Source organism: Denticeps clupeoides, chromosome 15 (genome assembly GCF_900700375.1).
Source record: "Denticeps clupeoides chromosome 15, fDenClu1.1, whole genome shotgun sequence".
NCBI lineage: Eukaryota > Metazoa > Chordata > Actinopteri > Clupeiformes > Denticipitidae > Denticeps > Denticeps clupeoides.
Window position 1 is genome coordinate 15,882,365 of NC_041721.1, and position 11,953 is coordinate 15,894,317.

Genomic DNA, 11,953 nt, shown 5'->3' on the forward strand with positions numbered 1-11,953 from the left:
GATCATTTTCTGGGCAGATAAAGAATGAGAAACTGGAGGAAACCTTTCCCCTGATAAAGACATAAGGAGACAAATTCCAGATCAGACCATATGAGCTTCTGCTTTCTAAAGGAATTCGTATTAATATTAAATATTGTCACAAAGTGAAATTTTCATGATAGGGGACCTTTTTAATATATGCTTTACAGTTACTGGCTTCTGAGATCAGGATACATATCAGGCTCAGCAAAGACACCTTGTTTGAATAGTCTCTGATTTGATGTTGTGTCTCCGCTGTGCTCCAGGTGCACTAGGCTTCCCGATGAGGGCGATGAGCAACAACAATCCTCAGCTGAATCGAAGCTTAACACAAGGCAGCCAGCTTCCAAGCCACGTCACCCCCACCACCGGCGTCCCCACCATGTCCCTCCACACTCCGCCCTCGCCGAGCAGGTCTCTGCTCCGCTTCTATCTCACATGGCTGACTTCAGTGGGGCGTCCTCAAAAGTGTCAGACTCAGACCCAGAATAAATTTAATTTATAAATCATAGTTTAAAAATCAAATGAGGGAAAACTGTGTGAGTACAACTCACTAATAGTTTACTCTTATAATGTATGAGCATTTTAAATATCATTTATAGCATGCCGATTTACAGTGATTTCTTTAAAACTGCAATAAGGGAAATAAAATGTTCTGTCAATTATTTTAGCGTTCTTGCTATCTTCTGTATAAAATATTCTATAGCAAACCATGGTCCGAATACTTATGTTGCCTTATATGGGCACTAAAATAACAGTGTCCTTCCAGAGTGGGTTTGTGAAAATGGTGCCCACGACACCATGTCTTAGCTCTTAGTACAAAATGATGTATTTATTGCCTTTAGCTAATGGTTTGTGTGTATGTGTGCGTTTATTCAGGGGGATCCTGCCCATGAACACTAGGAACTTGATGAACCACACTCAGGTGGGGCAGGGCATGGGCATGAGCAGGGGGTCCAACAACATGGGCAGCTCCGGCCTCGGCAGTCCCAACCGCAGCTCGCCCAGCATCATCTGCATGCCAAAGCAGCAGCAATCGCGGCAGCCCCTCACTATCAACAGGTACGGATCCCATTGCGGACTATGGATTTCATTTGGGAAATTCCTCAGGTTTGAATGTTCAAGTCAGTTTCTATTTTCAGAAGCACTTGGCATCCCCCTTTCAACCACTATCTCTTAACACAACAAGTCAAATAATCCTAGCACAGCAATTCATGGTTCTGCTGTTATGACCATTTGGGAGGTTGGATGCTGCATTGCTGCCTCTCTGTTCAGTAGGTCTGTCATGCTACTGAACTCTCAAACTCAATACCGGTTTTTGCTACTACAGGCAACCTTGAGGGTATGCTTCCCATGATAGATGGCTGATAGACACAATCACCCATGACAGGCATGAATATTTTCTTTAGTGTGGACACAATCAAAATGCAAATGAAGGTATCACTGCTTCTTACTTTGAACATGGAGAATGAAATAAAAAATCAAAAAAGGAGGACATCAAAGCAGACATGGGCGTATAAATTAGATTTTTAAATAGTTAAAAAAACAACAAATAATTGAAAGAATGTATATATGAGGCAAATGGGGGGAAAAAACTCCTCGCTTCTCATGCCGCAGAAGTGGGAAAAAAAATATAAGTGCGTTGTGCATTTACATAATTGTTCAACACGGAGGGAGAAGTGAAGACTGTGCCATTCTTATAGTGAACCTACTACAACAGTATTGCTTGTCAGTGGCAATTAAAATATTCATATTATGTTTGAACAACAACGTTACTCCCCTCTTGCGTACCATTTGGATTGCACCGCATGAACCTAAAGTTGATAAAAAGGGATTTTAAAGTATGAATAATATATCAGAAACTGGACTAAAATGCAAAGATTCTGAAGCACTGCATTTTCAATTTTAAGATGTACAGCGGATGGAATGAATTTGGTGGAGTCCTGGTGTGAAAGTAAAATTTGAGAGGGTACGAGAGATTGTGCTTTGAAGGACAATTCTCAGTTTTCTCTCAAAGCACAACATCATTTGCTGGCAATAAAACCAATGAATAAACATACAGTTTAGAGGTCTGATGTGGTGATTCTGAGATATTATTTATTATTTTTACAGTATGTCAGGTTTTGGGATGAACAGGACTTCGGTGTTTGGAATGAACAACTCGTTATCAAGCAACATCTTTAATGGAACAGGTAAAATCTGAATTTAATTTTCATAGTTTCTTTTTTAACTAAACGATTATTCGGAATGGCTTCCTTCACTGATTGCATGTTCAGTTCCTCTGCTGCATTGGCACTCAGTACTTACAAGAACCTCATGGGTCATTTAAGGTTATTCGATTAACTCTTCCATTGTTGTGCAGTTGTGCTTTTCATGAGAGGCGAATATGTGAACTGAATATGTGGTACTGAATGTTTTTTCTTTTTTTCTGTAACCCAAAGATGGAAGTGAAAACGTTACGGGTCTGGACCTGTCGGACTTCCCAGCACTTGCAGACAGAAGCCGAAGGGAAGGAAGCACTAACCAGCCGTTGCTGAACCCTCTGGCTGGTAGGGCTCCTTACGGTAAGAGTTTGACTTCCTACTATGAGTATATTCTTTCGTGTTGCCATACCCCCGGCTTTGGTTGCTCAGCTGATGTGAACATTTTACGTTTCAGTGACGTTTTCCTTCCCTTTCACTGCTGTTACAGTTGGAATGGTAACCAAGCCATCAAATGAACAGTCCCAAGACTTCTCCATCCACAATGAGGATTTTCCTGCACTGCCTGGGCCCAATTACAAGGACCCAACGTCAAGTAACGATGACAGCAAATCGGTAAGAGTTTCAACATATTTGGCAACAAAATACATGGTAGTAGCCTAGTGGGTAACACACTCGCCTATGAACCAGAAGACCCAAGTTCAAATCCCACTTACTACCATCGTGTCCCTGAGCAAAACACACTTTGTAAGTCGCTCTGGATATGGCCGTCTGATTAATGCTGTAAATGTAAATGCAAAACAGTAAGCCTTTAAATTCTTCAGTCATGTAGTTTTGTGATTGCAACACCACTACATTTTCTAATTTCCCTTTGATTTATAATAAAAAAAAATTCAGACACATTCAGATGAGTTACAAGCAGTTACAAGCTGAGGTTGCCTAGCAACAGCAACCTAAGCTGCAACTAAGGTTGTGGTGTGTTTATTATTTATTTCAGGTGCTTATCGTCCATAATTGTGATTCTAAGCGACGTTAGCCATTGACCTCTAACAGGATTTACTGATTTTTTAATTTACCTGTGGCCAAGACTTCATTTTAACCCCAAGTCCTGCCGCTATAGTACATTTGCAAGTGTAGTGCATGGATATGCTGCCTCCTTTCCTAATTCACAGTGGCATCAGCAGACATCACTCTGTAGATAAATTAACAGCAAAACACTGCAGCCATTCTGCAGCCATTCCAAACATGCTACTTTTTACATGGCTAAAATATCTCTTTCCAACACGTTTTTTTTTTTTTTTTTTTTTTTTTTTAAAAAAGCTTTCTGTTTGGATCAGTAAAGGGCCGCACAACTTGAAGCTACTGATGCAGATATTTCTGCTGAACATTAAAGGAGTCTCTTTTCTAATTAACAGCACTGAGGTTCTCCAGAGGCTTGTGATCTGTCTGTCTTCCTTTTTCTCTTTGTCTCTTACTCATGTCTGAGCTTGCATGCTGATGTATTTCAATCTGACTTTTCTGACTTAACCAAACTGAACAAAAGCTGAAGATTTATTTTTCTTCTTCTTCTTTTTTTTTTTAATAAGCCATTTTTTTTCCCTCTCTCACTCACTCCGATGCAGAATTTAAATTCATCAGGCAAAAATTCATCCAGCACAGATGGACCCAAGTTCCCTGGAGATAAAACCTCCACAACGCAGAACAACCAGCAGAAGAAAGGGATCCAGGTGTTACCCGATGGTGAGGTCACAGCACCACCGTTCAGCAGCATAACACTCCCCCGACCCTGCAGTCTGTCAGATGAATAAATTAATTTTTTGGATTTATGGCGACATCCCATCCTCTTCCTCCCTGTAGGCCGGGTGACGAACATTCCCTCAGGAATGGTAACAGACCAGTTTGGCATGATTGGACTGTTGACGTTCATTCGAGCGGCAGAAACGGACCCTGGTATGGTTCACTTGGCCCTGGGGAGCGACCTGACAACACTGGGCCTCAACCTGAACTCGCCGGAGTAAGTCTCAGAACCAGCTGTCCCGTAATATTTGCTCGACACGTGAGGAATACATCATGGGCAGTGACGAGTTATTGGACCCCGCCCCTCAACTTTTCCCAGAGCCACTTTGCTTTAATGCTCTTTGTCTCTAAAAGTGACCAACCCAAAATAATAAGATGAAGGTTGGGGGAAGGGATCAATGTTGCATTGCATTTGGCTTGATATTGGTTATTGGTTTCCCTGAACAACTTATTTAAACAGTGATGCTGCTGTGCATTGTTCATGCTTTGATTCGGCTGGAAATGTGCATGAAATAATTGGTTTAATCCCTCACTCAGGGGTTGTTTGCAATTATTTTGGGTGGAATAATCACCTCAGACAGGCTGAACAGACAGTTAATCTGTTAATGTAACGAATGCGCTCTGCCGGAGATGAGTGACTGCAAGATATGAGACTGAATCAGTGATCATCCCGAAAAACTCGTACACAGCATATGCATTAGATTAATGATTAACTGGTCTTTTAAAATTTTACATTTTTTAAAAAAATATTTTATTTCACAAACCCACCCAAAATCCACTTTTTCATGCATTCAAAGTGAATGTCAGTGTACAAAAGACCAGTGCTGGGTACATTACTTTAAAAAGTTGTGGTTTATTTGTTACAGCTTTTAAAAAGTAACTGAGTTACAGCATTATAAATGTAACTTGTTACCAGGGAAATGTTTAAATTTGTCAAAAATGTGCAGGGTGTGGCTCTGTATCCCATTTAGTAGTGGAACTTACATTAGCCATGCCTGGGTTTGTGCTGTTATCAACTTCTCCATGTTCTTCTCCATTAGATGTGATGAAGCGTCAGACAATGAGAAGAGCTTTATTGGATCTGAATCTCTCGTTACCGATGTAGATATAAAGGGCATAATGACTTCCAGGGCATAATGTACATTTCACATTTAAATTCAAAAAGGCAATTCCACTGTAAAGACACTAATTTTGAACTTGCCATTGCAGTGTCTCTTGACCCGTCCAACTCAGTCTCTGGTTGGCTTTTACAATGAAGTTTAACTCATCCTTAGCCAATCATCATCATCACTGTAGTTGTCTCATACCTCACCAAAGAAAAGAAAAAGCATCCATGCTCCTGTGATAAGTCAGATTAAACAAACTTCAACGTGCCGCGTTTTGATGTCCGTAACGGTAACATTGTTGGTTAAATTTCCCATTTCTGAAAAAAATCCTTTTTTCACCATGTAACTCTGTTATTCCAATCACTGCAAAATACATGATATGATTTAGCAGCAAAAGGCTCTGTTACTACTGGCTATAAAACCAGACAGTTATTGTTGTGTATTTTGAATGCTGTAAATGCTCCGTCGTCAGGTGATGCATTTTAAATGTTGTGATAGAGATGTGAAAATGGATGCTGAGGATGTGAAACGGAGGCTAGATTATTGTTTTAAACCCGCTCATTTGCCCACACATTTCCTTTCCCTCGAAGTCTAGCGCTCATAACGCGTGCAAACAAATCCGGGCCTATAAAAAGCTGCACTTGTCGGGTCGGGCTCAACTTTAAAGGGCCGATTAAAGCTCTATTGCAGGTGTTCGATATCGGAAACGATGCCTCAGTAGACATGTTTACAGAGCACCCCAATGCTACCAGCTTCTGGCCAGCACCAGATGAGGGAAATGCTTTTGATTGGATGATGAATCGACCTGACGGCCGTGTGGATTACAGTAAAATCCCACTTCGTCGTCGCCGGATCCGTCCCCACTTGTATGTAGGTGTTATGCTGCAGATAGTCACAGACTGTTCTCACACATTCACTGCCGCTCGGGTCTGTTGTTCATTTGAAACAGAAACTAAATTAAAATAACATAGGCCTGTAAGTTTGTGTCTTACTGAATAATCGATAGGAGCTGTCTGTGGTGCTGAGGGTTAAGGGTTTACTTCCTAAGCCGATGTCTTCCCCCCCCCCCTATGGAACGACGCATAACCACAAGCCTTCCATCTAGTGTTCTGTAGTTCTAGATACATCCACCATCGTTGTAATTGGTCAGGGTTTTAACAGCCTCCCTTCTCTGCTCTGTTCCTCAGAAACCTCTACCCCAAGTTTGCGTCTCCCTGGGCGTCAGCGCCATGTCGGCCTCAGGACATCGGTGAGCCCCTCTCCCCGCCTTCGTTAAGCGTTACGCAGGTTTCTGCGAGAACCTGACTAGTGACCCATCTCTTGTCTTTTACTCCGGCAGACTTCCATGTTCCATCGGAATATTTAACCAACATTCACATAAGGGACAAGGTAGGTAGCGCCCACCCAGGCCTCCTGTGCCGTCCGGTCTTGGTGTGCAGACAATGACACATCCTAGCTGTGTGCGTGGTTAAATTGGCGCCTGTGATCCAGCCGGTCGACAGTGCATCCACTAATACAGCTGTTCTTATTCCCCCCTCCCCCTGTGGTTTGCCCTGTTTTGTGTGCACTAGCAACAGCAAACAAGCTTTTTTCAAAGTGGTGGATAGCTGTAAGACTTTAAGACTCGGCCCCTAGATGGAAGTTGAGTGCAACCTTCTTATTAGCATGACTGTGTGTTAAGACGCAAGCTCCGGGGTACTGTGGTTGGGTGCGAGTATAGGAGTGAGTGTGCAGGTCTTCCGTGTTGGGGCTTGGGTGAAGGGAGGAGGACGCGCTGACCTGGCTCTCCTGTCTCCTCAGCTGGCTGCCATAAAGCTGTCGCGGTATGGAGAAGACCTGCTCTTCTACCTGTACTACATGAATGGGGGAGACCTTCTCCAGCTTCTTGCGGCGGTAGAGCTGTACGTATCTGTCCCGTTTTTTTTTTTACATTGGTTTATTTATAATGCCTGGCCTTTATAAAGGTGTAGTGTTGGGGAATATCTCATCTGCCATATCTGCATATTTGGGGCTTTTCTTAAATTCCTTTTTATTTTTTCCTAAATTCCATTATATATAATTCCATTATAATTCTTCTGAATTCCATGTATTCTGTTATAAACTGTGTGATTATGGAATTGGTGGGAAAAATAACCTGCAATATGATAAATCACATTTAATCACTGTTCAGCAAAGTACTTGAGCGTTTACTCTTTACTTTAGTAAACCGTTTACATGTAAATAATATGTTTACGGCATTTATCAGACGCCCTTATCCAGAGCGACTTACAATCAGTAGTTACAGGGACAGTCCCCCCACCTGGAGCGTGTTACCCACTAGGCTACTACCAGTGTTTCATGCAAAGAACAATTTCACAATATTACACATTCTTCCTTTTGTAAAAATAAAAGTGCTTCACGTTTGACCTCAACAAAAAACGCGAATAAATAAACATTGTGGAATACAATACAAATGGGAAAAAAAAGTTGTGCCCACTTGCATATTGAACTGGAACCATGATAATAAAACCACATTTTGAATCAGCTGATTTGCTGGCTGACTGTTTCTGTGTGTGTTCGAAACTCCGTGTAGTGGGCTGCGACGGCCAGAAATGTGAATTACACCATATTCCGTGTTTAATAGCGGATTCCGTTATCAGATATCATAGGGCTATGATCTATATATTTTATTCCATTATTTCTACTTTGGCCCTGAATGAACCAACTTTCCACTGTCAGTGGTTCACAATGATTTATTTTAGAATATTTACCTGATTTTATTCTTTCAGTCATTTATTTGTTTGTTTGTTTAATGGTTAAGTGGCTCCCCTTTTGTAGCTGAAGACATCTTGGGCTATGTTGGTCTCCAATTTCTTATATTTCCTTGTTAGATATAGATTTGTTATTAAAAATATAATTTGATTTACATTAAGTGTGAATCTTCAGAACCCTTGTTGGGTGTTTTTTCTGGCCACGCCTTGGTCTCACTAGCCATCAACTTGTGTTGCGTGTCCTTTGATATGCTTCAGTCCCATGTTTAAATGCTGCAGCTTTTTGGAAAATATTGGAAGTACACACACAAAAAAATGCTTCATACGAATGGGCCCTGACAGCCCCCCCACCTTGAGCGCCCCACTCCTCTAAAGAGTGCCTCAAACGTTAAAGCTGCAGTCCATGTAGAGAGGTCCGAGTGATTCATTCCATGTAGGCATTCACTGCCAGCTGTTGTGTACTGCACCTTTAAGCAAGGTTTTTGTGCGGTTTTGCTAATAACTATTCAACGCAATCATAATTTCCTTTTTCTAATTTGGTTTGTTGATGCAGGTAGAATGCAGGTATATTGTGTTGCTATGAAAGCTGGTTGCGCCGAGTTCCTCCCCATCGATTTTTATCTGAGAACGTGCGCCACCTCGTGGCAGAATGAAAAACGACAGAATCCGGTTAATGTGGTTGTCACGTCGCTATAGATAACCCCTTCCTGGTTCTGCAGTTTCAACCGAGACTGGCGGTACCACAAGGAGGAGAGGGTCTGGATCACGCGCGCGCCTGGCATGGAGCCCACATTAAAGACCAACACCTACGAGAGGGGCACATACTACTTCTTTGACTGTCTTAACTGGAGGAAGGTGGCTAAGGTAAAGGTATTGATGAATTTTTTTTTTTTATAGCCTAAATTGAAAGGTGAAAAAAATTTGGAAATTCTGATGATGCAATACTGATCCTTTTATCAGATTTTTCAGTGCAGACATACATTTAAAAAATTTTTCCGTGGCTGAAATCGCACTGAAACAGCAAGCACGCTCGTTTTACACTTTTATAGTGATTTGGTACATTTTTATTATTTGTGTATTGAAAGTTGTCTTGTATATTCAACTTTCAGATGCGTCAGGCCCTTTTCACAGTACTAACTGATCTCACAGCAATGCATTAATCATAGAGCATTGGCTCTTTTTATTATGCTAATTACTACATTCAGCATTATGCATAAATTAAAAGGGTACAATGATTTCTGACTTCCTGTTTTTTTCCCCTGTACCCTTTTTGTTCTTCTCCTTCTCGCAGGAGTTTCACCTGGAATATGACAAGCTAGAAGAGAGGCCTCACGTGCCATCCACCTTTAACTACAACCCAGCCCAGCAGGCCTTCTGAGCCCCCGTCCAGCTCATGGGGGTATGGCTGTCTTGGCACGTCACTCGCTGAAATGGTAGATGGTGGTGTGGCTCAGGCATCCTGCTTTTTAATTCCTCAACGATCTGGCAAATTGACTCCGACCAGGACCTGCACTGCCGCTTTGGCTGTGGGGCTCCTTCCTCCAGAATGATGTACTGTCCGAACACACAGACCCTTTTAAAAATCATACAAACACACAAAAATCCATAAAGCCTTTCATTGCCTCCCTTCATTTGACCAGTCTGATTTCCTTTTCTTACTTGATTTTTTCTATGCTTTCGTTTTGTTGAGTAAAACACCCTCTTTCAGATCATGCATGGGATCTTAAGGCAGGACATCAGACCTACGCTGACTGTGACAGAAAGGTTTTATACTTATTTTTCTGAAGCCTAAATATCCATCCCATCCCCGTCACAGCGTCAGCCTGAGAGAAGTGAATCCGCAGGAGACGGTGCAGTAGTGCAGCGTAGTGCACTTTGCTAATAAAGACCACCCACCCAGTGTACTCAGAACAGCCTAAAGCAGATCAGAAGCTCCTTTACTTTCGTCCGTCTTTCTCCTGCGTCCAGGCAGGCCTGCCTCTTCACAGCGCGCCCTGCCCCACCGTCCATGCTGCTTTTCATTGGCCATCATCAGCCTAGCTTCATCAACACGACCAGACATTGTTTTAGTCAACACAGCCGCTTTTCCAGGGTTCGGAATTTCACTGAGCTTCATTGTTCTCAAGCGAATGGGAAAAACACTGTCCAGTCTTTGTTACAATTTTTGTAATAAATGTGTACATTTTCTTTCTTTCTTTTTTTATTTTAATTTTTTTTAACATCACATGATAGAGATATGTATGTACGAATGTGTATATATTATATATATGACATCTATTTTGGAGAAGAAAAAAAAAACGCAAAAAGCAAAAAAAAAAAAAAGTTGCCCTGCCGTACCTCATTTTTAGGAGGTGCGCATGGATGCAATACTTGGATGAAACGGGACTCGGCTGGAGCTGTTGGACAGGGAGCTCACTGGCGCCCCCTGTGCACTTTCTCTACTCTACCCATGACAACGACAGCAACACTTTACCACGACTTGAGACGGAACAAATCAAATTGTAACAAACGGAAGGAGCAAAGGGCCAGATCACTGAAGCAAGGACACCCATACCCGTATGACAGAGCTGGGGGATTTTTTTTTTTTTTTTTTTTGGAGTGGGACTTGAGGCACTTCCCTCTGGCTGTTTTCAGCGGCAGCATTTCATAGGAAAAGAAAAACCAATAAAAAATTGATTATTGAAAAGAAGAAGAAAAAAAAAAAAGACAGACAGATCGATCTTGTATTTTCTGACCACGTTCGAGCTGCTTCTCTTTGTAATAAAGTAGAAAGGCTGTCCAGAATCCTGTGTGGCATTTTCATTTCACAGCACTTTCACTGGGTGCACAGTGTGCTGTTCTGTTGTGTATCACAAGTGACAATCACTTCACTTTCATTTTCTACCCCTTTCTTAAATATTTCTGAATATATATATATATTATATATACACACATATTCATACTCTTTAGTTTTGGCCGATTTAATAATGTATCTGTCTGCCTAATCCAAATCCTCTACACACGTACAGGTTACAATACTTAAATTTCATGCAACTAATAGAGAGGAAATGGTTACTGGGATGTGGGTTGTAGGTCAAGGGTCAAACAGGTTTCACACTACAAAAAAGGCTAGACCTGATAATCTAGATTTAAATACCAGGATTGGTGTTGTTCAGTTGAAAAGGTTTGACCAATGAAAGGGACCACTGGGGATAATAATATTAATATTTTTCATGTGCTACAGGACGTTAATATGAAATCTTACACAGTTTTAAGTCAAGTGCCAATTCAGCAGTTAGCATATGGTGACAAACTGCTCTTATAATTAAACTACTAGTTCTATTGAAGTGTGCATAATTGTAAATTCTTTCTGTTGTGGACACTGGCAGGATGTCTTTTTTTTTTTATGCATTACATGTGTCAACCACTAGAGGTCTAATCAGATCACTAATTCAGGAGTGAGAATGCCTTGATGGCTCAAACCTGAATAAAACAAACGAGGGAGACTTCAGAAGTCAGGAAATTGGTAATATAAGAGCAGGCTGTTAGAGAAAATTGGGGTGAACAAGAAGGCCTGTTACTCCTGAGGTTTGTGAGTTATCGGGTATTATCCAGAATAAGCATTTACTCGTAATGCGTGTCTATGGCAACATTAAGTGCAGCCAAGGGAAATAAAACCAAGCAAGATAACTTTTGAGGGGTCTTGGCTAATTAGGAAAAGCGTAAATGAGCTTTAAGCCTTAAGAATCGCTGGTTCTGTCAGTTTGCAGTTGCAACTATGCAACAATCTCGGCAAACTGATGGAGGTTCAAGTCCCTTTTCTCTCACGTCACCTTACCTAGTGGCATATTCAGTAGCCAATATTGTTGTTTAAAAGCTCATGAAAATGTATTTATTTGATCCCAGAGTGTGAAGTCAGAAATCTAAGAACAGGATTAAAAACCAAGGCTTTCAGTCAAATAAAATTAGTTAACCAATCAATCGCGTAAAGTATGAACCTCAGCAAGAAAATACAGATTCATCCCTACACAGGCTCGCCACCTAAACTACAGAGCAATGACGGTCACTCAAAAACCTTTTGTGTCGGACTGTGATTTGCAGG

The 11,953-nt window shown here is 41.4% G+C and overlaps 1 protein-coding gene across 6 annotated transcripts in view; it reads left to right on the top strand.

The window, feature by feature from the left end:
- LOC114764751 (CCR4-NOT transcription complex subunit 2) overlaps nt 1-10,564 on the top strand; it is a 29,171-nt gene extending 18,607 nt beyond the window's left edge. For 4 of the 6 annotated variants that reach the window (XM_028954643.1, XM_028954645.1, XM_028954646.1 and 1 more), the window contains 12 exons: nt 285-432; nt 898-1,080; nt 2,131-2,210; nt 2,460-2,582; nt 2,710-2,834; nt 3,842-3,959; nt 4,077-4,233; nt 6,310-6,371; nt 6,462-6,511; nt 6,923-7,023; nt 8,592-8,742; nt 9,164-10,564. In XM_028954643.1, coding sequence (XP_028810476.1) covers nt 285-432; nt 898-1,080; nt 2,131-2,210; nt 2,460-2,582; nt 2,710-2,834; nt 3,842-3,959; nt 4,077-4,233; nt 6,310-6,371; nt 6,462-6,511; nt 6,923-7,023; nt 8,592-8,742; nt 9,164-9,250 — 1,385 coding nt within the window. In that variant the 3' untranslated portion in view covers nt 9,251-10,564. Of the gene's footprint in view, nt 1-284; nt 433-897; nt 1,081-2,130; nt 2,211-2,459; nt 2,583-2,709; nt 2,835-3,841; nt 3,960-4,076; nt 4,234-6,309; nt 6,372-6,461; nt 6,512-6,693; nt 7,024-8,591; nt 8,743-9,163 lie in introns of those variants that run through there. The other 2 variants (XM_028954644.1, XM_028954648.1) reach the window with 2 other exon arrangements.
- Nucleotides 10,565-11,953: the final 1,389 nt, after the last annotated feature.